General features: G+C 41.5%; 1 protein-coding gene across 4 annotated transcripts in view; it reads right to left on the bottom strand.

Moving 5' to 3' along the window:
* prdm5 (PR domain containing 5) overlaps positions 1-26,663 on the bottom strand; it is a 295,357-nt gene that overhangs the window by 135,705 nt on the left and 132,989 nt on the right. For all 4 annotated transcript variants that reach the window (XM_048563583.1, XM_048563497.1, XM_048563403.1 and 1 more), the window contains one exon: positions 2,314-2,407. In XM_048563583.1, coding sequence (XP_048419540.1) covers positions 2,314-2,407 — 94 coding nt within the window. The remainder of the gene's footprint in view (positions 1-2,313; positions 2,408-26,663) is intronic.

The following is a 26,663-nucleotide window of genomic DNA, read 5'->3' on the forward strand; positions in this document are numbered from 1 at the left end:
TGCTTAATGGGAGTCTAATCATCTCTGTCTAAAAAATATTCAATGCCCCTGGCCTCCTGAGGCAGACAGTTCAAAATCTGCACAATTCTCTGAGAGAGACATTCCCCTCGTCTCTGTCCTGAAAGGGCAGCCACTAATTTTAAAACAGTGCCCCCGGTTCTTGACTCACCCACAAGAGGGGCATAGGAACAGAAGTAGGCCATTCATCCCATTGATCCTGCCTGTCATTCAACATGTTCATGGCTGATCAAACACTTCATTGCCTTTTACTCACCCCATCCCTCTAACCAGCTAATTGGTATCCAGAAACCTACCAACCTCTACCTTAAGCAAACTCAAAGACCGAGCTTCCACGGCCCTCTGTGGTAGAGAATTCCAAAGGTTACAATGTTCTAAGTAAACAGCATTTCTCCTCATCTCAGACATCATTGCATCACATTATTTTAAATTGTGTCCCCCAGTTCTTGACTTCCCAGCCAGTGGAAACATCTGGCCTGCATTCGTCCTGTCAATCCCTTTAATGTTTTGTAAGTTTCAATGAGATCACCTCTCATTCTTTGAAACTCTGGAGAACATTGGACAAACTGAGCCTGAACCTGAGCCTATCTTTCTTCAGATGATAGATCCACCATCTTGGAAACAAGTCTTTGCTGCATTGATCTATGGCAATAATACCTTTCCTGCTGTATACCCTGTCAAGACCATTCAGAATCTGAAACACTTCAATCAAGTCATCCCTCACCATTCTAAATTCCAGCAGAGACAAGCCTAGCCTGTCTAATCTACCCTCCTTCTTCCAGGTATCAATCTAGTAAACCTCCTTTGAACTGCTTCCAATGCATTTACATTTTTGTTCCAAATCAAGACACCTGGTATCATCATTGAATCTTTTTAGCACCTACTTCAGCATATCCTCTTTGTGAGATTTAGACCAGAACTCTACACATACTCCAAATATATAGTCTACCTAAGGCTGAATACTAAGTTTAGCATAACCCCTTACTTTCAATTCTGTTCCTGTATAAGTAAACCCTAATACTTGGCTTGTTTACTTTACTCCTTGAAAATATAACCTACTTAATCTGACATACCAACCATGTGAGTTACCTTGATAATAAAATGTGAGGCTGGATGAACACAGCAGGCCAAGCAGCATCTCAGGAGCACAAAAGCTGACGTTTCGGGCCTAGACCCTTCATCAGAGAGGGGGATGGGGAGAGGGAACTGGAATAAATAGGGAGAGAGGGGGAGGCGGACCGAAGATGGAGAGTAAAGAAGATAGGTGGAGAGAGTGTAGGTGGGGAGGTGGGGAGGGGATAGGTCAGTCCAGGGAAGACGGACATGTCAAGGAGGTGGGATGAGGTATGTAGGTAGCTGGGGGTGCGGCTTGGGGTGGGAGGGAGGGATGGGTGAGAGGAAGAACCGGTTAGGGAGGCAGAGACAGGTTGGACTGGTTTTGGGATGCAGTGGGTGGGGGGGAAGAGCTGGGCTGGTTGTGTGGTGCAGTGGGGAGAGGGGACGAACTGGGCTGGTTTAGGGATGCCATCCCCTCCCCCCACTGCACCACACAACCAGCCCAGCTCTTCCCCCCCACCCACTGCATCCCAAAACCAGTCCAACCTGTCTCTGCCTCCCTAACCGGTTCTTCCTCTCACCCATCCCTCCCTCCCACCCCAAGCCGCACCCCCAGCTACCTACATACCTCATCCCACCTCCTTGACCTGTCCGTCTTCCCTGGACTGACCTATCCCCTCCCCACCTCCCCACCTACACTCTCTCCACCTATCTTCTTTACTCTCCATCTTCGGTCCGCCTCCCCCTCTCTCCCTATTTATTCCAGTTCCCTCTCCCCATCCCCCTCTCTGATGAAGGGTCTAGGCCCGAAACGTCAGCTTTTGTGCTCCTGAGATGCTGCTTGGCCTGCTGTGTTCATCCAGCCTCACATTTTATTATCTTGGAATTCTCCAGCATCTGCAGTTCCCATTATCTCATGTGAGTTACCTTGTTTGATCTATGGACCACCATATGCTTTCACGCCTGTGTGGTCAGAGCCAGGTCTGGTGCAAAGGGAAATCTCAGCCCCAAACATCAGCCAAGCAGATTGTTAGTAGAAACTAGAAGCTGGCTGCATGCTCAAGCCTCCCAGCACATTTCCAAATGACTTGTGTGTGAAAGAGGTCTGTAGATTTTTGTCATCATTTATGTCAAAAGTTTTCAAGCCAAGATATTGAAGCTGTGGCACATGTAATTTTTAAAACACATTCTTGAAAAAGAACAAGACCAGCTATAGGTACTATGAAGGTAGTTGCTCACTGTTGTGTATCAGTAGATGTCTCTGCAGGGAGAAGGGGGTCCGAAACAAAGCCTTACACTCATCACACTGGAATGGTCTTTCTTCCGAGTGTGTCTGTCAATGAAAGAGTTTACATAAGTGAAGCAGTATCAGACGCAAACGGAAGGGAATTAATTATTTATCCTATTTCTATATAAAACAAACAACAATTATATTTAAACAAAATCATAAATTCTACTTTTGAGCAAATACCCTCAGCAGAACACAAAAACTAGAATTTGATTCCTTAAAATAGATAAAGAAACTCGCATGTATATTACACTGTTAATGGAGAAAAATATCTTAAAATCACGGCAAACTGAATAGGAGAGGGAGAGAGGAAAAGAGATAGAGCAGAGAAGAAAGACATGACCAAGTAATTCTATTTTGAGGAGGCTTTCTCAGATTCAGGTAAGGGGAGGCAAGGGAGTTAGCAACATTAAGAAACGTTAGGGCAACAGTTCAAGATTCCAAGATCACATAACAGAAGGCATACTTTCAGTAATGGAGCAGAGGGAAAGGGATGTATGGCAAACACATGAAATGGTGTTTCATCAATAGTTAATTGAGGTATGGTCATGGATGGGCAATGTTAACAGAGCTAGAAACAGGAAATTGTGGAGATAGATGACATACGTTGAAAGGTCAGCTCAGGATTGAACAAAACACTGATATTGCACATTGGTTTCCATCTAAGTAAATATTTTCATGCCCATGGAACAGAAACCTGAAATACTACAGACAATTTCACATATGGGTGAAATTTTCACTTAGAAGTGGGCTTATGCAGACACAAATGGAAGCAAATGTTAATAAATGCTGCTGGGAAGAGAGAAACCTTCACTGAATGTCATACTTAAAGATGCAAAGGGAATTGCAAGCAATAACCATTCAAAGGGGGAAATAAGCATGCCAAAACAAGCTGGACTGTGATCTCTTCTAACTATAAAAATAATGAACAGCTGATGAACCCCTGCTCAATAGCAAGACACCCTGAGAACTATCTCTCAAAATGCATACATATTTTGTGTTTCTCCCCTTGAAAAATATACAAGGATGGTTGTTAAGAAGACAGTTTCAACTCTACTGGAGTGTATTTGTGGGACTGAAGATTCTTCTATATACCAGCCCAAGTTCAAGAATTAGTGTGCTGCAAAAGTCACAGTTGAAAAACCATCCCATGGTCTTCCCTGTGCTGCAGATAAACAGTCTCTCTGACACAAAGTTCTAGAGATCATCTAGCAAGCCATCCTATTAGAAAAGGAAGCAAGAAAATGAAAGGGCCCTCTCTCAGCCTGAATGCTGGAACAACAATGATGAAAACTGTAGACTCTATAATCTGCAAAGTTAAGCTTAATGGAACTGACTATTCAATTATCACTATCAACACCACCAGTTATCTCCACTGCAATGGTCGCAACATTCAACTATCCTTTCTTTGAAGACAATTCAAACACTGATCTGTCTATCTGCCTTTTGCAACATTTGTTATTTTAGGCTTACCTCTCAATTTAAATTGTATTCATCTCTGTTGTTAATAATTTTTATTTTGTTTTGTAAGTAATCCTTTAGTTCACTCAGAAAAGACACAATATATTGCTTCCTTCTTAGTTGTAATTTGGTTTGGAGTTACGATGAGGCAATCAACACAGGGACGGCTAAATAAAAAAAACGAGGAGACAATCTATGTTTCTCCTCACAGGGGCTCAACAGTCCAGAGTATCTCATTTGGAACGGTAAAGAATTGGGGGACCTTATCCAGGGTCTGGTATTAACAATATCCAACAGAGATTCAGAAAAGCAGATGAACAGATTCTTGCTGAAACTGAAATGGATAGCTTCAATCTTTACAACGTTAAAATCAAGAAAGCTTTAATTTCAAATTTGCTTTAATTTTTTTGTTAAAGTTTTTTTACACCAGTACCAGCCCTACATATTGTGCACAGCGTTTGCTGCCACGCCAAAAAGAGACAGAAACATAAAACATGTAAGAAGAGGCCAATTAGCTTAACATCAATTATCAGGAAAATGTTAGACTATTATGGATGATGTAACAGCAGAGCATTTAGAAATGCAAAATATGATTAAACAGAGATGTTAGAAGTCAGTGAGCTCTGCTCCAGGACATTTCTGCAGGAGTTCCTCAGAATAGTAAAATCATAAAGGTCAGAAGTGGAGTTGTGTGCCGATGAGCTGCATTCATCCAGACAGGCCAGGAGTATGCCATCACACTTCTGATTTCCACCCTGTTGATGGTGGACTGGTTTGGGAAGTCAGGAGTTGATTTATTTGCTGTAGGATTCCTCACCTCTGATCTGCTCTTGTAACCACAGTATTTATATGGACAGTCAAGCTCAGTTCAGTTTCTGTCAACGGTAACAAGAAGGATATTGATATTGGAGCATTCAGTATTGGTACTTGCCGTTGCCTGGCAGTCGTGTGGTGCAAATGTAACTTGCCACTTGTCAGTCCAAACCTGGATATTGTTGAGGTTGTGATACATTTGAATGTGGACTGCTTCAGTATCTGAGGAGCCACAAACGGTGCTGAATATTGTGTGATCATCAGCGCACAACGCCACTTCTGACCTTTATGATGGAGGGAAGGTCACTGAGGAAGCAGCTGAAAGTCATTGGGCCCAGTGCACTATTCTGAGGAACTCCTGCAGAAATGTCCTGGAGCAGAACTCACTGACTTCTAACATCTCTGTTTGATGATATTTTGCATTTCTAAATGCTCTGCTGTAACATCATCCATAATACCCTAATATTTTCCTCAATAATTGAGGTTAAGCTAATTGGCCTGTACTTACATGTTTTATGTTTCCATCTGTTTTTGAACAAGTTTTCTACATTGGCAGTTTTCCAATTGTCTGGGACTTTTCCAGAATCTCATGATTTTGGAAGATTTCGAGAAGTGTTACTTTCTTTCGTTTCAATGTACTCCAGACAGGAAATGCTTAATTGATTGAATTTCCCAAAATCATTTTGGGTGCAATTGTTGAAAATGTCCCTTTAACCTTCTTTTCTATTTAAGCAGTTACATGATTCAATCCTCGTATTTCAATGTGTCCAGAAATGGTAAAAACACTGAGGGCACCACAGTGTTGTTTAGCACAGCAAGGGTTCATGGAAACTGATAACCAATCAATCAATTGCACAAATTTTCATCTGAAATGTACGTGACTCTCTTCATGCAAATACAGGTGCACAATAAGAATCAATATCAGCAGGGATAATCGGAACTGCAGATGCTGGAGAATCCGAGATAACAAAGTGTGGAGCTGGATGAACACAGCAGGCCAAGCAGCATCTTTGGAATACTGATTTCCATCAGACCTAAATTTAATGGTACTGGCAGACTTCACAATGAAGCAAGCTCGCTGTCAGGACTAAGTTTAACTACTCTTTCAAAAAGCCAACACAAGCATGATGGGCCAAATCATCTCCTGGTGTGTGCTGTAACTTTCTCTAAACCAATGTAATCCACAAAATGTGCCACATCAGAATGGTATATTGTTCAAGCAGATGATAGCGATCCATTTATAGTGTTGTCGTAAATGATAATTAGTCAACCCAGTGAACTACAGAAGGCAGATGTAACAAAAATAACTTATTAAAAGTAGCATGTAGCTGATACAAATCTCCAAATACAAATATATGATACAAATAGTAGCACATTGCCAGAACATGAGTCATCTGTCAAAACCTTCAATAGATTGCAACAAAGCAAATCCTTTTGTTTGGAGGACGGGGCATTTGAACACAGAATAGGGGCTATTACAACTGCACAGATTGGGGTAAATGGAGATCCCTTATGCTAGGCAGAACACAGAGGTGGGGAAAGGCAATATAAGGTTATAATGTGACTGCTAATTGACCAATTAAGGGACTCAATTGCCGGCAAGTCCAGAAAATCCTGAATTGGCCTTCCCACCTGCCACATCAGCTCATGGCAAGAGGGGTGTGAGTATCTCTCTAGGGCCAACCACACAACTATTTTCCCTTCTCACTACTTCTCTCACCATCCAAAGGGAGTGTAAAATTGTTCCTCCATGACTGTAGCAGAACAGGCACCTGTCCGCCAAATGGTTGCTTGTGATCCAGACCTCAAAAATTCCTCAGGTGACAAATGCCTGTTAAAACAATGGTAACTGATCCTCCTGGCAATTAATAACATTTTCCTTTTTTAACTCCAGGGCCAGAGATGTTCCCATGCCTGTTTTCCAAAATATAGGTCCAACTGGACCTATTGGGAAGGTCTGAGCGTAAGTCCTGAGCAATATTCAACATAGAAGAGTAGCTCAATTGTTCCTCAAAGCAATGTGAAATTTCCAGGATAAAGTATCAGCAAGAAAGAAAAAAATGTAATTGAAAGTAAATGGTACCATATCAAGCTAGGTTCTTTCCTCATGTATGTCTAAGGCCAAAATTGACCACAGACAGTCATCTTGCCATCTGTGTCCAATTATCAAATTTCACCTTAATGCCACTTTGGCAAGGCTGCACAAAATGGCTTTGCTGACAAATGCAAGCTGGTTGCAAAAATAGGCAGTAATAAAATTAATCACTAACACTTGCTATGTAAGGAATTGAAAATTTTCTGCGCATTATTTAATCACAGGGTGGTATATTCATGATAAATTTCTGTAATCCATTAAGAATCAGCCAGTTAATGAATATTAAATGAAATCACAAAGAATTGAATGCAAACACATTACATTACCTGAAGCATTTAAAACAGCTCATGAAAGAATTATCTCCAGATTTTTGCTGCGAAAAATAAATTATCTGCTCATAGTTTAATTTTGTGGAACTAATGTAAGTTTTGAATTTAATAAATATTATTTATAGTGCACTCCTTCTCTACCTCCCTGCTCTTTTGAAACAGTCAAGAATCAACTTCTCAAACATTAATACTACAAGCTCCTTGTCCAACTTAAGATGATCCAGTTCGACGGCTAGTCAGTTTCTCTTTTTCTACAACACCTGCATTGAACAGAAGTCACAAGAGCCAAATAAAATTAACTAACAAAAATAGGATAACTGAATTTAATTTACGGGAAGTTGTGGCATTGAAAACATTTAAATTGGTAGTACAATGGGAAGCGAGCTCCAACCTGCTGATTTCCAAATTTAATTGCAGTTTGTTAGGCTATGTGCTAGCAACACCTTTACAGTTCAGGTTGGTTGTCTATTTTAAAATATGCACCTAAGTCATGAGACTTTACAGCTGATCAGTTACAGAATTATGGGAAAGGCTTTGTTCCCAGTGCTTGTGCTGAGAGGTTACACACCTCGGAGGTTTCTACATCTATTATTACTATTATTTGGAGCAGTGATCTGTCAGACCAGCAGGACTACTGCCCCTTTACTTTGGAGCCTCAAATATGAAACAACTTGACCAACAGAAATAATACTGCTGGCAAGAACTAGAACAGAAATAAGCTGTTCTCCACATACCTGCTGCTCCACACAAGACAAAGCACAAGTGGAGAGGTCCAGCTTGCAGTTGATTGTACCCACAATGCAGTGTGTACAGGCAAAGGAGAAATTTCCTGCAGGACAGATAAGGTGCAGAACACGAAGCCTCTGTGGGCAGTTCTACAAAGAAGAAACTGAAATGTACCAAGGCCAATGCAGACCTTGTTAAGTGCAAGTTAACGTTACAAGTACGATACTGGGTTAGTAATCTAGTGGCTCCCATTCAGGTGATGAATCAGCCATCTTCTATGGTAAACATCACTAGGAACAAATTGACTGAGTAAAATGATCTCCAAATGTACAAAGTCAGATCAAGAAGCTTCAATCCTGAAGAATGCACCTGCTGGTGTGGGAATGCTGCCGGTAGGGAACAATCTGCTTTGTCTAATCCCCAAGATTCTATTAATATAGATATGTTTCTACATGATTGTTGGTCAGAGTGACTACCATACAGTTCTTGTGGAGATACAGTTCCATTGTCACAAAGAAACTCCTCTCTACTCAGATATATTGGATAGATTTAGAACAAAGTTAGCTTCTCAAAATTCATGGGGACATCAGCAACAGCAGAACCATATCCTTCCACAATCTGTAACCTTATAACCCAGCACAGTTCTCATCCTCCAACAACCATTAAAGCAGGGAATCCACCTGGATTCACCAGGAAGGGTAAGACGATCATGGCAGGTGCACAACTAGACACACCTAAAAAATGAGATGCCTACAAGACAGGACTACATCCATGCGAAACAATAGAAGCAGCATGCTACTAGTACAGTTACTCTGTCCCATAACCAATAGGTAAGATCAAAACTCTGAAAATCTCCATCATGAATGGTTGACATTTAAATGATTATGAGGAAGGTGCAGTTCCTCCAGAACCCCCTTCCTCTATCATGGTGGAACCCAGTACATAAGCGTGTTAAGTACATACAATTTGAATTACTAAATGATCATTCATCTTGTGGCGCTCTGGGCCACCACCATCATAGATGCCAGTTTTTCATTAACTCAATTCATTCCATATCATGTTAGGAAATGACTAAGCACACTAGACATGTATCTATGGGCAATGACAACATCCCACAGTGGTGGTGAACTGAGCCACTTTGTCAACTACTGCAGTCAATATAATGTAGAGACACCCGCTGTTCCCATGGGAAAGGATTCCAGGATTTTGATCTAATGGCAATGAAGGAACAGTGATTATAGTCCTGAGTCAAGATGTTGTGTTCCTTAAAGGTGTACTGCAGATGGTGGAATTCCCAATATTCTGCTATCCTTGCTCAATCTAGTGGTTGTGGTCACGGAATTGGAAGATGTTGGTTCAGGTGATTGGCACATTTGATGCTCCATGCAGTTTCCCCTTGTTTCCATGGAGTAAGATATCACTGTAATATTAACAACTTACGCTTGAGATGGACTCTTACAATTGCACTCCAACAGCACAGAGCACAGCAGGAAAGCCTGTGAGAGTGTCTTTTGCTGCTGGTCCACACGGGGCCTTTTGTTCCAAAGCCCCTTCCCTTCCTGGATTAAACACTATGTACAGGTGAGTACTGCCTGGATTGTCTTGAAGCCTCCAATGCGGACTATTCACTCCTGACCTTACCATCCCCATTTGCTTGTGACGAGTTGCCAGGTGAAAAAGCAATTATTTCACTGTTTGGTCTCATTAAATGAGAGTATCTGAACTAATCCATAGTCTGCATAAGTCATGTGATGGTACACCTTCACAGGGAGTGATCTTTCTGATAAGAATGTCACCATCCTGCCCAACTCATGTGGAATTCTTTGAAGGCCCTTTCGGAGATCAAAGGCATGAATTAAAGCAGTCAAGAAAGCTTTCACATGATCATGCACATGATCATAATATTTCCCTTGCGGCCTATATCATTTCAACGTGATCAAATATTGTGTGCCATGAGGATGTTTAATATTTAATTTGGTCACCAGGTAGCTGGGAGGTCCTCACTTCCCCATCGCCAATACCAACACACATAGGGACTCAGCTGATGTCCAGTGCTATCATCTCTGTTGGTTGCAAGGTGGCTAAGAGGATCATTTCCAATTCTCTGCTTCTCCATAGCTGGATGGACAGCATTCATAGAATCAGACAGTACTCAAGAGGTATTTTGGCCCATCAAGTCTATACCAGCAAAAGCTACCTACCCACACATTGGTTGAGTGACCTGCTGAGTTTCTCCAGCATTTTGTTTTTATTTAAAATTTGCAGCATCTACAGATTCTGCTTTTATATAATTAGGGGCTGTTTTCTATCAATTGATCTATATTAAAACATGATATTTCATTTCTAAGACTTGGTGAATGAGAGACTTTATAGTTGCATGATGTACGTTGATTTGGATGGTATTGCTGATTGGAAGTTGGATGATAAATAGCTTTAATTGTGTAAAATAAGGTGATATCCTTGGCTTAGTGATAATGATCATGTTTCAGAGTCAGGAGTTCCCCACTCCAAAGCAGAAACAACCAAGAATGACATTTTATTGCAGCATCGAGAGAATAACATATAGGTGGATTGGCAGCCTTTGAATGAGATATTAATTGAGATTGGAGTTTACAATTAAGGAATTATTTTTGAAGTAATAGGACATGAGTGATCTATGGTCAGGAAATATTTTAGGGGAATGGCAATATCTGGTGGGAACATACAGATGATTTATGTGGTGTGAGGACATAGTGAGAGAAACGACTGGAATCTAAGAGCAATGGGGTGTTGTACATGCACTTTGCCTCTAAAAGAGTTTAATTTTAAATATTCCAAGTGCTACATGCATGCACAGTTGTGACTCTGCCTAGCTGTTGGTTTGCTTTTAGTTTGAAAGCTGCAATTGGTTGCTGATACGTTGGCTTCGTAACTTATAATGCACTTTACTTTTTTTAAATAAACTAACCCATGGAGTCAATTGATCCCTTTCAAGAGATGGCTAGTAGACCATTACTACCGACATGACATGGTCAACAGCAGTGGAAAACATGATACTGACAAAGATAATAAAATGTGAGGCTGGATGAACACAGCAGGCCCAGCAGCATCTCAGGAGCACAAAAGCTGACGTTTCGGGCCTAGACCCTTCATCAGAAATGAAGAACATTGATCATTTCTGAAGAAGGGTCTAGGCCTGAGACGTCAGCTTTCTGCACCTCTGTTGCTATTTGGCCTGCTGTGTTCATCCAGCTCTATACCTTGTTATCCTTTAAAGACTTTTTTTTTCATTTTTCACTTGACATTGCAGGTTGGACAGGTCTTTCTTAGACATAGATAAGCAAGGGAAAAGCGGCTGTCTGAGGACTAAGTTCTGCTACCAGTAAATGTAGATCAAAACAATTGGCAACTATTCAGTGTTTATACATTACATATCTAGAAAACAGTAGTTTTTGACCTTTTTAACCATGGCACATTCTTTTACTTGTGTTAACTCCTCTGCTTGTGCTGTTTCTAGGTTTTGTGTTGACCTTGGCAGTCACATTATAAAATGCTACAACACATCTGAAAGATATACATCAGAGAATGCCAGGGACACCTCATATTCATTTATGCAGAAACAGCACCATTTCTGAGCAAAAACAGTACTATTCAAATAGTCATTCTATCATTTATCTAGAACTTCTATTTTCGGTTTTAATTTTGTACCATTCTGATGAATGTTTACAGGACTTAAGGCATTAACATTTTCTCTCCACCTGCTCTTGTTTGTATTATTATTCACTGGCCTTGGCCAGCTACCTTTTATTTTGCATCTGAACTGCAGCGAAATCTGGACTCTGCAACAGAAGATAGAAATTCCATCAGCAATACCATCGCTGCATCTTCTAGACTTAAAGAGAGAACCATAGAACAAAGGTTCATATCTTTCTTAAAGCCATCTCCATAATCAACACAGACAGGACGCTGCAGCTAGATGGCCATAAAGCATCTCCTGTGCCAGGTCCTGTTTCTTCAACTCTCAAATGACCAATGTTCTAGATAAAGACAAAACACAGCAGCACTGATATTAATGTCCAGAGGAATTCACTACCAATCATTCAAAATGGTATAAACTTGTGGACCAAGCTGTATAATGCTTTGACGCACAAAATCATGATAATGAACCAGACCGGTGACTCAGAAGGAAGGAAATTGTTCTCTCTGACCTCCCTAACTCTTCTGCTGCAAGGAAAACAAACCCAGCCGAGACAGTCTTTCCTCATAGCCAAGGCTTTTGATCCCAGGTACCATCCTGGTGAATCTCCTCTGCACCCTCTCCAGCGCAATCCTTCCACTGCTAAATCCAACTTTGTAACAAGGAAGTAATCACACAACTCTGACTCTGTCATAAACTGTGGTTAATGTTTATTAAATGTTCTTATTATAACTATCTACTGATTTTATTACCTTAATTTTACGCTATTAATATATCACTGATGGTTCCCACTGTATCATTTAGCTTTTCAGCAAGGATATAGGTATTAGTACAATTTAGATAAAGCCAAATCACATTTGATTTATTTTCCTAAACAAAATGTGCTTCCAAAAATTATGTGTCATATTTAATAATAAAGGGAATTTTTATGACATAAGTTTTTAGAGTGCAGACTCTGAGACAAAGCTGAGAAATCCGTATGTGGATACAGATGAGGAAGTTGCTCCAGTGTTTTACACTATGGAGATTCCACTGTCTGTTCATACTTATAGAAGTGTTTATACCTTTAAAAGTTAACTGAACTTTTCATCTGAGTTTTACATGGGGTGTCAGCAAGGAATCCACTTTTGAGGAGAAATTTTATTGATTGGGAAGCAACCAGAAACATTCTACTTTGTTATCGATTGTGAATGCAGCAAAAAGAAAAGGAAGAGATGCACATGGACAATATCATGACTCTAATCAGAGGAAGAGCACATTGATAATCAAGCCTCACTACTCCACAAATCATATCAAAAGTGTAAATGCTTTACTTAATCACCAAAATGATACATTTGTTTCTCTTTATCGTTGTTCTCCAGAACTAGAGATTTCCATTGAGTTCCTTCAATAAACTGAAGGAAAACCCATTTATTACGAAGGAAACTAATTCTTTAAACAAGTGGTAACATCAGTAATCCATAAAGCTACTGTGTAGAATTCAACCATATGCTACTTAATCCCAGAGGCAGACAGTCTCATGACAGTCAAGCCAAAATAACTGCAGTTATGTGTTTTTCATAAAAAGCAATGAGGAAAACACTCCAATGGACCAAGGTTCTGAATTCAAAGCCTAAAAATAGGAACACTTCTCACAAATCAGTCAATTTTGTATCAATGAAATTATAATGCTAACACAGGTGAACCAATGGGGAAGTCTTTAAATCAGCTCCACTTTAGATGTCAGTCATGTTAGTCAAATGGCTTTGAACAGAAGTAATAGTTAAAGTCCCTGACTTCTGGAACTTCCTTAGGGTCCCCAAGATACATCACTGGGAGAGATCAGTGAAGCTTCTCCTGCTGGATGATTTCTACTTTTCCAAGAGAATCAGAGCTTTGTTGCCAAATGCTTGGAGGTTTGATCTTTCAATTGAAACACTTCGGTATATCCTGAAACAGCCATTTTAGAACATAGAACATAGAACATAGAAAAGTACAGCACAGTACAGGCCCTTCGGCCCACAATGTTGTGCTGTGGAATAATCCTAATCCAAAAATAAAATAACCTAACCTACATTCCCCTCAATTCACTGCTGTCCATGTGCATGTCCAGCAGTCGCTTAAATGTCACTAATGACTCCGCTTCCACGACTACCACTGGTAAACTATTCCATGCGCTCACAACTCTCTGGGTGAAGAACCTCCCTCTGACGTCTCCTCTATACCTTCCTCCTAACACCTTAAAACTATGGCCCCTCGTGGCAGTCAATCCTGCCCTGGGAAAAAGTCTCTGGCTATTGACTCTATCCATGTTTCTCATTACCTTATACACTCGATCAGGTCACCTCTCTTCCTCCTTCTCTCCAGAGAGAAAAGTCCAAGCTCAGTCAACCTCTCCTCGTAAGACAAGCCCTCCAGTCCAGGCAGTATCCTGGTAAACCTCCTTTGCACCCTCTCCAAAGCCTCCACATCTTTCCTATAATAGAGCGACCAGAACTGGACACAATATTCCAAGTGTGGTCTAAGTGTAGTTCAGAAGCGAAAACATAAGTCGCTGGAAAAGCTCAGCATGTCTGGCAGAATTGTGAAGAAAGAATCTGAGTTAACGTTTTGGGTCTGTGACCCTTCCTCAGAACTGATGGTAGCTAGGAAAATGTCAGTTTATATTCAAATGACATGGAGCGGGGAGGGGGAAAGAGTAAATGACAGGTGGGGATGGAGCCCAAAGAAAGTGGAGAACAGTTGGACAGGCAAAGGAGTAAATTACAATCTGGCTGTGAGGGTGCATAGTTGTCAACAGAGACTATTAATGGTTAACGATTGGTAGTGTGTAATGGCAAATTATATGATAACAAGGCCTGGTGTGTAAGGTAGGGGGCTGGGCTATGGGACAGTTCAGGCCCTAAAATTATTGATCTCGATATGAGTCCGCAGGGCTGCAGGGTTCCCAAGTGGAAAATGAGATGTTGTTCTTCCAGCTTGCACTGAGCTTTGCTGGAACACTGCAGCAAGCCTGACACAGAGGTGTTGGCCAGAGAACAGGCTGGTGTTAAAGTGGGAGGCAACTGGAAGCTCAGGGTCATTTTTGCGAGCAGAACATAGATTTTCCAACAACAGGTCTACCCAGGCAGTCCTGTTTCAGCCTGATCTTGCTCCACTGTACTCATCACTTCCTACTTCGACTCAACCTTTTCTCCCCTGGTCCAGTCTCTGCCCATGTACATCTGTGATTCCTGTGATGCTTTATATCCAGTTTGCAGGTTCCAGCTGCCTCCTCTTTACCATGGACATGCAATCCTTTGGCACGTCTATCCCCGGTGCGGAGATTCCAGTGTTGGACTGGAGTGGACAAGGTCAGGAATCACGTGACACCAAGTTACAATACAACAGATTTACTTAAAAACACAAGCTTTCAAAGTCCTACTCCTCCTCAGGTGTTAGTGAGACAGGCAGTATCAGACACAGAATTTATAAGCAAAAGAACAAAGGCTCACACCACTGATGAGGGTGTGCTACACTTTTAACTCCTCTCATTTTCTTCGGGTCAGAGGGGTGGCCCTGGGTACCCACATGGGCCCCAGTTATGTCTGTCTCTTTCTGGGGTACATGGAACATTCCTTGTTCCAGTCCTATTCCAGCCCCCACCCACAACACTTTCTCCGATATTTCAATGATATTATCAGTGCTGCTTCCCTCTCTTGTCCAGAATTGGAAAAGTTCCTCGATTGCGCTTCCGATTTCCGCCCTGCCCTCACTTTCACCTGATCCATCTGACTCCACCCTTCCCTTCCTCAACACCTCTGTTTTCATTTCAGGGGACAGACTGGCCACTAATAACCACTATAAATCCTCTGATGCCCACAGCTACTTGGAGAAAACATTCATTATAACACACTATCTACTGTTAGCCATTAACAGTTTCCATTAAGAGCTATTCACTCTCTTACCTATATCATGACCTACTCCATATCTGTCCAACTGCTCTACTCTCTCTTTGGGCTCTATCCCCACCTACCCTTTACTCCTTATCCCTTCCCCCACCCTCTCTTCTGCATATAAACCAACATTTTCCTAGCTACCATCAGTTCTGAAGAAGGGTCAACAGACCCAAAACGTTAACTCAGATTTCTCTTCACAGATGCTGCCAGACCTACTGAGCTTTTCCAGAAACTTCTGTTTTGCTTTCTGGTTTACAGCATTTGCAGCTCTTTTGGTTTTTAGTTTAGGTCAGAAGTTGTTGCTAGAAAACCTCCAGCCCAAGATCTGCGTAATTGGACTGCAACAATTAAAAATAGAAGTCCATTTGATTCAAGACAGTGTAGAGATGATATATGGAGTTCAATTTCCCAATCCTTTAACAAGCTGCAATGGCTGAGCTGTGCTTTTAGAGATTTGTCAGTCTCACTGGTAGTAACTTGTTACAGATACCAATTGCTGAGTGGGACAAAATGGCGGCTTGAATTTTTTTTAAACTGACACAAAATGGTGGAAGAAAATCGTAGCTGATGCAACATTTCATTTGGCTCAAATCACGGCCTTTGCAGACAGACAACAAAATCCCTGAGTCTTAGTAAAATGGGGCTAGAACGCTGACCGTAAGACTCTGATCAGGCAGCTCAGATGAAAACAGTTTGGTTTGAAATTTCCAATTTTAATATGAAATAGGGAAAGCATTAACCACCTTAGATGAGGCCTTTTAAATAATTGTAACATATTACAGTAGACACAAATACAATAATGGTAGTTTTAATGTTTTAGATACCGGAAAATTCTAATTAGATTTCTGTAGGCAGTCAGGCCTTGGATGCAGAGACTGGTTTCAATAAACGATCTGGAAGAAACTTCTCTACATCAGCAGGAAGATTAGATCAACAAAAAATGTATAAACAAGATAATCTTATTAGAGTACCAAAAGATAAATAACGTAGCAATGGTGGGGGAGAGAAACAATTGTGTAACAGGGTCACAATGATCTCAAGAGAATAAACAATTACCACTTCACAAGGTGGGTAAGAGGAAGCTGCGCCCAATATTGTTAGCTTTGTAACAGGATTGTAGGATTAGGTGTGACTATGAATAACTTTATAACTAACTAATATTAGAGCGACATTATAAACTTCATAACAATTGATAGAAATTAACATCCTTTTTAATCTTCTGTATTAATGTTAGTAAGGAGTATGAATTGCAAGACTGAATTTGAAATGTCATTAGTAAGAAGCTGGTAAATTATGCAGCTAGCAAATTTCTAGAAAGGAACATAACAATCGGTGTTGGAATGTGGTCAGTAAGATGGATGGTAAGAGCCCAAGAACAGGTGATGGAGGGGTCTGGCAAACATTATGAGATGATGCAAGGACTTAAGTTTGACCATGAAGTTGATCGTGTATTCACAGGATTGGATGTGTAGGTCAGAGGAGATGTGGCGAGCACTGATGTTACTGTTGATCATAACTATTGTAACGTGGTATTTCTAAACATCGTACTTTATCATAGAGTGACCGAGAGACCCTCTCCCATGCTGCGTGGTAAGAAGCTCTGAATAAAAATCAGTTTGTGCTACTGAACACAGGACTTGGGCTCCTCTTTAAAATCCCTCTCTAACATAACTGAATGCCCAGCTGCATTCATGGTCTATCTGTCATGGTCATATGTCATTGGTGTCCTCAATGCCCTGGGGCCATTGTTACAAAAGTTGGGAGACTTGCAATTTATTGGTCATTCCATCTCATTTGAGCAAGGCTATAGTCTCATCTGAAGAGCCAGTGCTGGCACAATGGAGGAAATGGTCTCCTTCTGTACTGTAACAATTCTGTGATTCAGTTAGAGTTGTTGGGCCACATTTTCATCAGGGTTGCACACACTTAGATTGCCAACCCGCTCCGTATTTACATGAAGAAAGATCTCCACATTTCTAACAGGAGGTTCCAATCTGGGGCCCTTGTGTACTTTAAGCCTGCTAGGTCCCTCATCCTGCATGATAAACACAGGAAGCGAAACTATTCTCCCCTTTGTCACAGCAGTCAGTTGCCAAATTCTATGACTTACATTGAGATAGTAAGAACTGCTGATACTGGAGTCTGATAACACTGTGTGGAGCTGGAGGAACACAGCAGGCCAGGCAGCATTCGGGGAGAAGGAAAGCTGACGTTTTCGGTTAGGGCCCTTCTTCAGAAATGGGGGAGAGGAGGGGAGTTCTGAAATAAATAATCCCTCCACCCCTGACCTTATCCCTGCCTCTTTGACCTGTCCATCTTCTCTCCCGACTATCCATTCCTCCCACCTCGCTCACCAATCCCCACCAGCACCTAGCTACACACACCTTTAGTGGCTTCATCCCCGCCCTCTTGACCTACCCGTCTTCTCTCCCAACTATCCGCTCCACTGTCTACCTGCTATCGCTGCGCCCCCTCCCTCTATTTATTTCAGAATCCCCTTCTGCTCCCCCCCTTTCTGAAGGAGGGTGCTGACCCAAAACATCAGCTTTCCTGCTCCTCTGATGTTGCTTGGCCTGCTGTGCTCCTCCATCTCCACACTGTGTTATCTATGATTTACATATGTGGCATTAGAGCCAGCCATTTTGACAGCTCTGGTGAAAGGGCAAGTATGTTAGGAAAGTGAGAGATTAGGGTGCCAGCAAGGCAGGGTACCTGTTTGTTTGGGGTGGGGGGTGGCTGCCAGGTAGGTGGTGTACTGGGTTGGTAGAGGACCAGACAGAAGGAGTAGTCTGCCAAGTTAGTAGTGTGCCAGGTGGGAAGGTTTTCCAAGGCAGTTGAGATAAAGGGTTAAGTTGGGAGATTAGTTTAGTAGTTATTCAGGAGGTGGACTAGGTTTTTACCGACTAACATTTCCTGGGTAAGTATTTGACTAACTGTTGCAGAATCCTCTGAATTCTCCAGTTTAGATGGATAATTCTGGAGGTTCGAGGTGTAGGAGATTGATCCATCAGGATCTCCAAATTCCCTCAGAGTCTGTTACATTGGAGTTTCCACAGAATCCCAATTCATAATTACCATCTACACTGTAGAAACAAACATCTAGCCACAGAAATCCTAGACCCTGTCTCTGCTGGTTTGATGACCTCCGAAGAATGTTAAGCTGCTGCTTCACATTGGAACTAGAAGGTTTCATAATGGCATCCTAAACGTCCTTCATTGTGAGTGCCACTTTTGACAACATATCTGCTTCCTTCGCTGGTATGTTACATCCAGATTTATCTTTGTAAATGCTATAACTCTTTTTTACCAGTGTTTTGGACATTTAGGACAAGATGAGGTGAAATTTTGTCACCCAGAAGGTGTTGAGCCTGTGGGATTCCCTGCCACAGAAAGATGTTCAGGCTAAAACATTGAATATTTTCAAGAAGTGTGATGCATTTCTTACTAGGACATCAAAGGGTTTTGGGGATGAAAACAGGAACATGATACCGCATTTGATGATCAGTCATGTTCACACTGAAAGGGTTGAATAGCCTACTCATGTCTCTATTTTCTATAAATAGAGATACAAAAACAGGAACAAGCAGCTTTATGATAAATGTTTGACAAACTGTAGAAAAGTAAACAATATAGTCGCTGCAAAAGATACATACAAAGGAAATTAAAAAGCAAAAATACAGCATTTTAGAAAATATTAGTTCATAATATGAAGGAATCACTAAAATCTTATAAACATATAAACTGTAAGGATGATAGTCAAAAGAAAAGTACAGGCAGGTATGGAGCAAAACATGAAATGATCATGCGGAGCCGGAGTGCAAGGCTGAGGCACTAAATTAACACTTTGTAAATGTCTTACCAAACAAGAAGATACAATCACAGGCACAGAATGAACGAAGGAAATAGCAGACATTTGAAGTGACCATTCCAAAGCACTATTGGCCAACATTCTCATTTTCCACCCTCCATAAATTGAGCATAAGATCTTTTATCAGCATTGTGTCTCACACCCATCATCCTGACTTTTGCTAACCTATGTCAACTTCCAGTCACACAATACAGATTTTAAAATTCTCATTGTTATCTCTATATTTCTCTAAGGCCTAACCCCTCGCCATCTCTGCAGAAACATAGAACTCTACAAAATACGTAACCTCTTCGTACCACATATCATAAAATGTGTTCATCTGCTAACGAGATTACAAATCTGCTACCTACAGACTTCACCTGTCACAATCGGCCTTCCAAATTATATATGAATCCTGAGGACATATAAAGTTCAAGTTCTTGGTCAAGCAACATTTGATTTTAAAATTCTCATCTTTGTTTAAGACTCCTCCATGGCTTTATCTTTCCCTAGCTCTGTAATTTCCTTTAATCCCATGATACTGAGAGACATCGGCATTCATCAAATTCTGGTTCTTGAGCGTCCATGTTTAAGCAACAGTGGCTGTACCTTCAGTTGATGAGGCCTCAACATCCCTAAGCCTCTTGGCCTTTCCATCTCAATTATTTCCTTTCAGTCACTCATTAAAACCTACCACACTGACTAAGCTTTCAGTCATCAGACCTAACATGGCTTGGCATCATATGTTGCTCCATCAACACTCCTGTGAATCGTACTGGAATATATTATCACATTATAGCTGCTATGAATAGAAAGCTGCTGTTGCTCATATCCGACTCATACCAAGTCCGATTCACCACATCCTTCCCCCACCCTATGCTTATGTACCTTCACTGGCTTGCAGTTAAGCAATACTTCAGTTTTAAAATTTGTAGAAATGCCAACGCACACAAATATATCAGTGCAGGCATGATTTACAAATAAAATTAAGCCTCTTGCATAGTCAGAGAGCTTTGAAACTTCAAGTTTTTGTTTTAAGATACATGCACTGGTCTCTTATATCCTCACTTTTTTCATATGCACAGCACCATTACATTACCATGGCTATTGAATCATTGAGAAAAGCACAGCCAAGTAACACAGAAGGTTAATCTCCACCCACCACCTCTATAGGCTCCTTCTGCTGTTCCCAAAATGTGAGCATCTCTATACTCTTTGTACAACTCAACTAATCCTTGAATCATGTTGCATGTCTGAAAACTTTTCCAACACTGCTCTCACATTGTTCCGAGCATGCAAGTCAGCTGTGTCAACCAAACACACACATCTGGCTTTCTGAATTAGTTTGTACCCCTAGTCTCTCCCCTCCCCCACGGCTATCTCTAGTGATCTTTCACCCTCTCTGTCTCTTTTGCTGTCTTTGTTCTTATCAGTGATAAACTGTGGCTGGTAGTAGTTTGTGTCCTTGTCTACATTCCCAGTCATCATCACTTTTGAAGCGAACAGGATAAACTAACTGATCCCAGGCTTTATGAGAAGGCTGAGAAAAAGTCAAGCCATCTGCTTTGTCTGCATTAATGGAACGTGTTGGCAATAGTCAATCTTGATGGACTTTCAATCAAAATAAAACATCCCCAGAATACTGCCTTACCAATTTCACAAACAAGAGATGCTACACTTATAAAATATAATCCTCTGTTGAGGCAGAATGTACAACCGAAAACATTTTTATACAGCATTTTGAGATGCAGTCATATACATTTTACAAACAGCTCAAGTCTGTTGAATGTCAAATATGTCACTAATGAGATTTATTAACTGTCAAGTTTTCTTGCCAATTGCCTTAACATCTCCTCCTTGTTGAGTTTTCCATTATAAATGGTCTTGTGTAGCTTGGTGACATTTTATTGTGTTAAAGGAACCACATAAATATAAGATATGTTGACAAAACTTTGCTCCTTCATGCCAGGCCCCTCACACATCCCCTATTTTAATCACTTCACCATTGACTAGCTGCCTCAGCCTTCAGCTTTAATTCCCTTCCTAAACCTCTCCAACTTGCTTTCATCCTTTAAGACAGTCCTTAAAATTTATCTCCACAATAAAATCTTTGGTAATCTGTACTAACATCGCTTTGTGGCATAAGGTCAAATTTTATTTGATTACATTGCAGTGGAGGAGTTTAAGTTGTTTCAGTATTTTAAATGTGCAATGCCGTGATGGCAGGGCGTGCCAGAGGACTGGAGCACTGCAAATATTACATGCCCATTCAAAAGAGGGACAAGGTTAAATCTGACAAAAACAGACCAGCGAAATGTCACTAATGGGTAACATTCAGAGATCTCAATCCAAGATTAAGTTAATTGGCAGTTGGAAAGTCATGAGTAAATGCAAATCATCCAGGACATATTATTTTGATGGCAAATCACAGACCTAACTAATTGTTAAATTAACTGAGAGGGTTAGTGAATGTACTTGTGGTTGATGTGTATTTGGCCTTTGAGTTGCCAGTTAGTAGGATTGAAAACCATGGGATTACAAGGGCATTCAAAGCATGTATACAAAACAGTAAAGCAGAGCATAATGATTGTGTGTGTGTGTGTGTGTGTGTGTGTGTGTGTGTGTGTGTGTGTGTGTGCGCGCGCGCTGAGACGAGCATGAGAAGTTTAAATATGCCGCCAGAGTGCAAATACCTTCAGACAAAACAGAAAAGATCTAGGAATGGGTTCAGCAGCCACATTAAGAACTGAATTCCTGAACAGTTAGGAAGCATAATTAGGGTTTCTTTTACTTTTGAGTGAATATCCAGAATCCCTCATACCCAGATACAGTTGCCGCAATCCTACTAGATCACAGGGCTGCTCCCTCACTGGAGAGAGATGACAAGTGATGGTTATGGTGAAGCTGTACAAAACTCTGGTGTAGCCGCACTTGGAGTATTGCGTACAGTTCTGGTCATTATAAGAAGGATGTGGAAGCTTTGGAAAGGGAGCAGAGGAGATTTACTAGGATGTTGCCTGGTATGGAGGGAAGGTCTTACAAGGAAAGGCTGAGGGACTTGAGGCTGTTTTCGTTAGAGAGAAGAAGGTTGAGAGCTGACTTAATTGAAACATATAAAATAATCAGAGGGTTAGATAGGGTGGATAGGGAGAGCCTTTTTCCTAAGATGGTTACGGCGAGCACGAGGGGGCATAGCTTTAAATTGAGGGGTGAAAGATATAGGACAGATGTCAGAGGTGGTTTCTTTCCTCAGAGAGTAGTAAGGGAATGGAACGCTTTGCCTGCAACTGTAGTAGATTCGCCAACTTTAGGTACATTTAAGTCGTCATTGGATAAGCATATGGACGTACGTGGAATAGTGTAGGTTAGATGGGCTTGAGATCGGTATGACAGGTCGGCACAACATCGAGGGCCAAAGGGCCTGTACTATGCTGTACTGTTCTATGTTCTTAACCTCATCACACCTCGGGGGAAGTTGAGGAGGAGAGTCCTTCATGGTAACCTCAACCAGTGTGGAACTGAACACAGGCTGGTAGCATCACTCTGCATCACAAACCAACCATCTAGCCAACTGAGCAATCTTCCATTCCTACAAATAAAGCTGGTGACAGTTCTAATAGATTTTCCTTAGCTACTACAAACAATGGGAGCCTAGAGTTGAGAAGACTTTGTTTTATGCAAAATCTCTTTGCAACACTCATTATTCTATGTGTAATCCACAGTTCATATTGATCATGTCCTGTCTATTAATTTATGTTTAACTTACAATGATTTTCATGCCTAATGAAATAAATATTATGGAAATGAAATCTTGTTTTGTCATTTCTTCACTTGGAGATTGTCTGTTTGTTTGTTTGTTAAGGTTGGTTCTTGTGTTTTGTCGATCCCAATGAGGATTGTAATAATACCAATGATTTGGACAGAGGCATTATACTTTCATATGACCCAAAATTTAGAAAACAAGTCTATGAATGTAGACAACAGCTGGAGTTTGCAATATTACCTAAAATGATGAACTGGGTGGTTATGCGGCAGAAGGAGTTTAATTCTGTGAACTTATTGTAATGTTCTTTGGAAAGGAGTATAATGACAGGTTACATAAAGTGAATGCTACCATCTTAAAGCAGTTGCAGAAACAGAGATAACAAAGTGTGAAGCTGGATGAACACAGCAGGCCAAGCAGCATCTTAGGAGCACAAAAGCCTGTGCCTGCTGTGTTCATCCAGCTCCACATTTTGTTATCATGGATTCTCCAGCATCTGCAGTTCCCATTGTCTCTGCAGAAACAGAGTCCTGGAGAATGAGATAGATAAATCTGTGAAGGTGGCAGGCCAAGTTGATAAGCTAGCATTTTTTTAAAAAAAAGCATAATTATCATTTAAAGTTTGAAGTATGGAGTACAGAGAAATGGTAAATGTGCAACATCTTTATAAAATCTCCAAGTAATATAATGGACAAAACATTATGGGGCCTGAGCGATACGGGTGCTGATGAGATTTGTGGCAGAGTCAGACAAAAAGCCCAGCAAGGCCAGGGAAACATCTCACTCTGTCATCTATGCTTTTAGTAAGTTGTACAGTGACGTTATTGCTCAACAGTGGCTAGTTGCTGATTAAGGGGAGCGACTGCATGTTAAATGCTGTATTGATGACTCAACTCAATACTTGGTCTGCTGCGTTCATCCAGCTCCACACTTTTGTTATCTCGGATTCTCTAGCATCTGCAGTTCCCACTATCGCTGATCACTAATATTCAGCTTCCTGTCTTAGCAAATGCACCAAACAAGCTAAATGTCAAGGAAATAAAAGCAAAACATTGCAGACGCTGGAAATTTGAAATAAAGTGCTGGAGAAACTCTATAGGTCTAGCAGCACCTGTTGAGGGAAAAAAAAGGTCATGTCTTTGGCACTGTAAGGGGCTGGAAAATGCTGGTTTTTAATGCTTTAAACAGAGGGGACAGAGGAGTGAGTGGAACAAATTATGCGGGTGCCCAGAGCACAAGACACATGCGGTGATAATGGTTGTAAAGGATACACAGGTGTAAATGGGTTAGCTAACAGGAGGAGAAAATGGACCCATTCTTCTGAGAGCAAGACCATAAACACAGAGCTAGGGGACGGTGGAGAATGCAAGAGAAAAGGAATAGAGAGATCATACTCTGAAGCTATAAAAAGAAACATTGAGTCCTACAGGCTGTAAAGTGTCTATACAGAAAATTAAATGGTGTTCTTTGAACTTTGTTGGAACACTATAGCATATCAATGTTAGTGATTTATTGAAATGGTGAGAAAACGCAAGGTTAAGGTTATTTTTACATTGAAAATTCAATATGGAAATAAGAGCGGCCCCCTGATGAAGTCAGCTCACCACTTGCTGCAAAGGACCTCCATGTTAGATACTGGACACCAACATCTCAGAGCGTGCCCCATGGGTACCTTGGTATGCACACCCTGTGTCCATAGACACTGGAATCTGACATGAACCAGGTTCTTAGAACTGTCATGACACATCTCCAATCTACTTACAGTATGCCACTGCACTTCAAAGCTACACAACCTATACATCCCTTGTCTTTATGGGATAATTTAGCATGGCCAATCCAACTAACCTGCAAATCTTCGGACTGTGGGAGGAAACTGGAGCACCCGGTGGAAACTCACATACACACGGGAAGAATATGCAAACCCCTCACAGATATTGCTCAAGGCTACAATCGAACCCAATGTAAGGCAGCAGCGCTAACCATTGAGTTACCATGCTGCCCAATGTCTATTTCCTGTTCTTCCTACCAAAGTGGATGAGTTCACATTTTCCTACATTATGCTCCATCAGCCAAATATTACCCCATTTTTAACCGTATTTATAACAGCGTTCCTACAAACCTTTCGGTCATTGGAAAATTTAGCAAACACACACTGAAAACTGCCATCCAAGTCTTTCATCGAAGTAGCAAATAATTGGAGTCCTTCTACACTGATCAAAAGGCTGGCCAAAAGCTTAGTTAAAGTGTTGGATTTTAAGAAATGGAGGAGAGTGATGTAGTTGGGCAGAGGGTTTTAAAGAGAAACAAGGCCTAAGTAGATGGAAGGACAATTGCTATGATCGAGGGAGAGTAAGGAATTAGAGTAAAAGTGGCCATGGTAAGTCACCAGTACTTGATGAGGGATATGATACTGGCACCATTGCAATTTCTGCCAAACACAAAGAATGATAGTGTCTGAGAATGACATTTCCCCTGCAGGTTTCTGCCTTGGATCATTAAGTGACTGAACAAGTCAATTCTCAACATGCAAACCATTAGGTACATGGACACAATGTCCCACATGGTAGTGGGACCCAGAATGCAGGTTTTGCTTCCTTTTCTTTCCATCTCTGTTATCGCTTTGCCTCATTGACAAGGCACATTGATTCAAAGCATGGCGCACCTTGATGGACAAGTGGTTGCCATTTTGAATGGCTGGCAGGAGGTTCCTCCCAATTATTAAAGTCAGTACTGCCATACTTCAAGGGAAGCTTCAGACAGCCTTAATTGCATTTTACTTGTCCTCCTTTAAAATGTTGGTGATTTGATACTTAAGAAAACATGACCTGGCAGAGGAGACATTTTACAGCTGCCCAGTCAGTGTTAGGGTCAGTATCAAAGTTTGTAGAGCTAATATTAAGATGGACAATTGTGTTTGTTTGAAAGAATGCCCACTAAGTGCAGAGGATGTGGTAGAGACATTGCTGATGATATTTCTCTAGTTCTCTCAAACATGACAAATGACAAACTTGGGAACCCTGCAGCCCAATGGCATAAATGTGGACTTCACCAGTTTCAAAATCTCCCCTTCCCCCACCGCATCCCAAAACCAGCCCAGTTTGTCCCCTCCCCCCACTGCACCACACAACCAGCCCAGCTCTTCCCCTCCACCCACTGCATCCCAAAACCAGTCCAACCTGTCTCTGATAATGAAATGTGAGGCTGGATGAACACAGCAGGCCCAGCAGTGGAAGTGGAGTGGAAGGTGTTGGTGAAGTGGATGAACTGTTCGAGCTCCTCTGGGGAGCAAGAGGCGGCGCCGATACAGTCATCAATGTAACGGAGGAAGAGGTGGGGTTTGGGGCCTGTGTAGGTGCGGAAGAGGGACTGTTCCACGTATCTGTCTCTGCCTCCCTAACCTGTTCTTCCTCTCACCCATCCCTTCCTCCCACCCCAAGCCGCACCTCCATCTTCTACCTACTATCCTCATCCCACCTCCTTGACCTGTCTGTCTACCCTGGACTGATCTATCCCCTCCCTACCTCCCCACCTATACTCTCCTCTCCACCTATCTTCTTTTCTCTCCATCTTCGGTCCGCCTCCCCCTCTCTCCCTATTTATTCCAGAACCCTCACCCCATCCCCCTCTCTGATGAAGGGTCTAGGCCCAAAACGTCAGCTTTTGCCCTCCTGAGA

The sequence above is a fragment of the Stegostoma tigrinum genome, chromosome 1, assembly GCF_030684315.1.
Source record: "Stegostoma tigrinum isolate sSteTig4 chromosome 1, sSteTig4.hap1, whole genome shotgun sequence".
In the NCBI taxonomy this organism is placed as follows: Eukaryota; Metazoa; Chordata; class Chondrichthyes; order Orectolobiformes; family Stegostomatidae; genus Stegostoma; species Stegostoma tigrinum.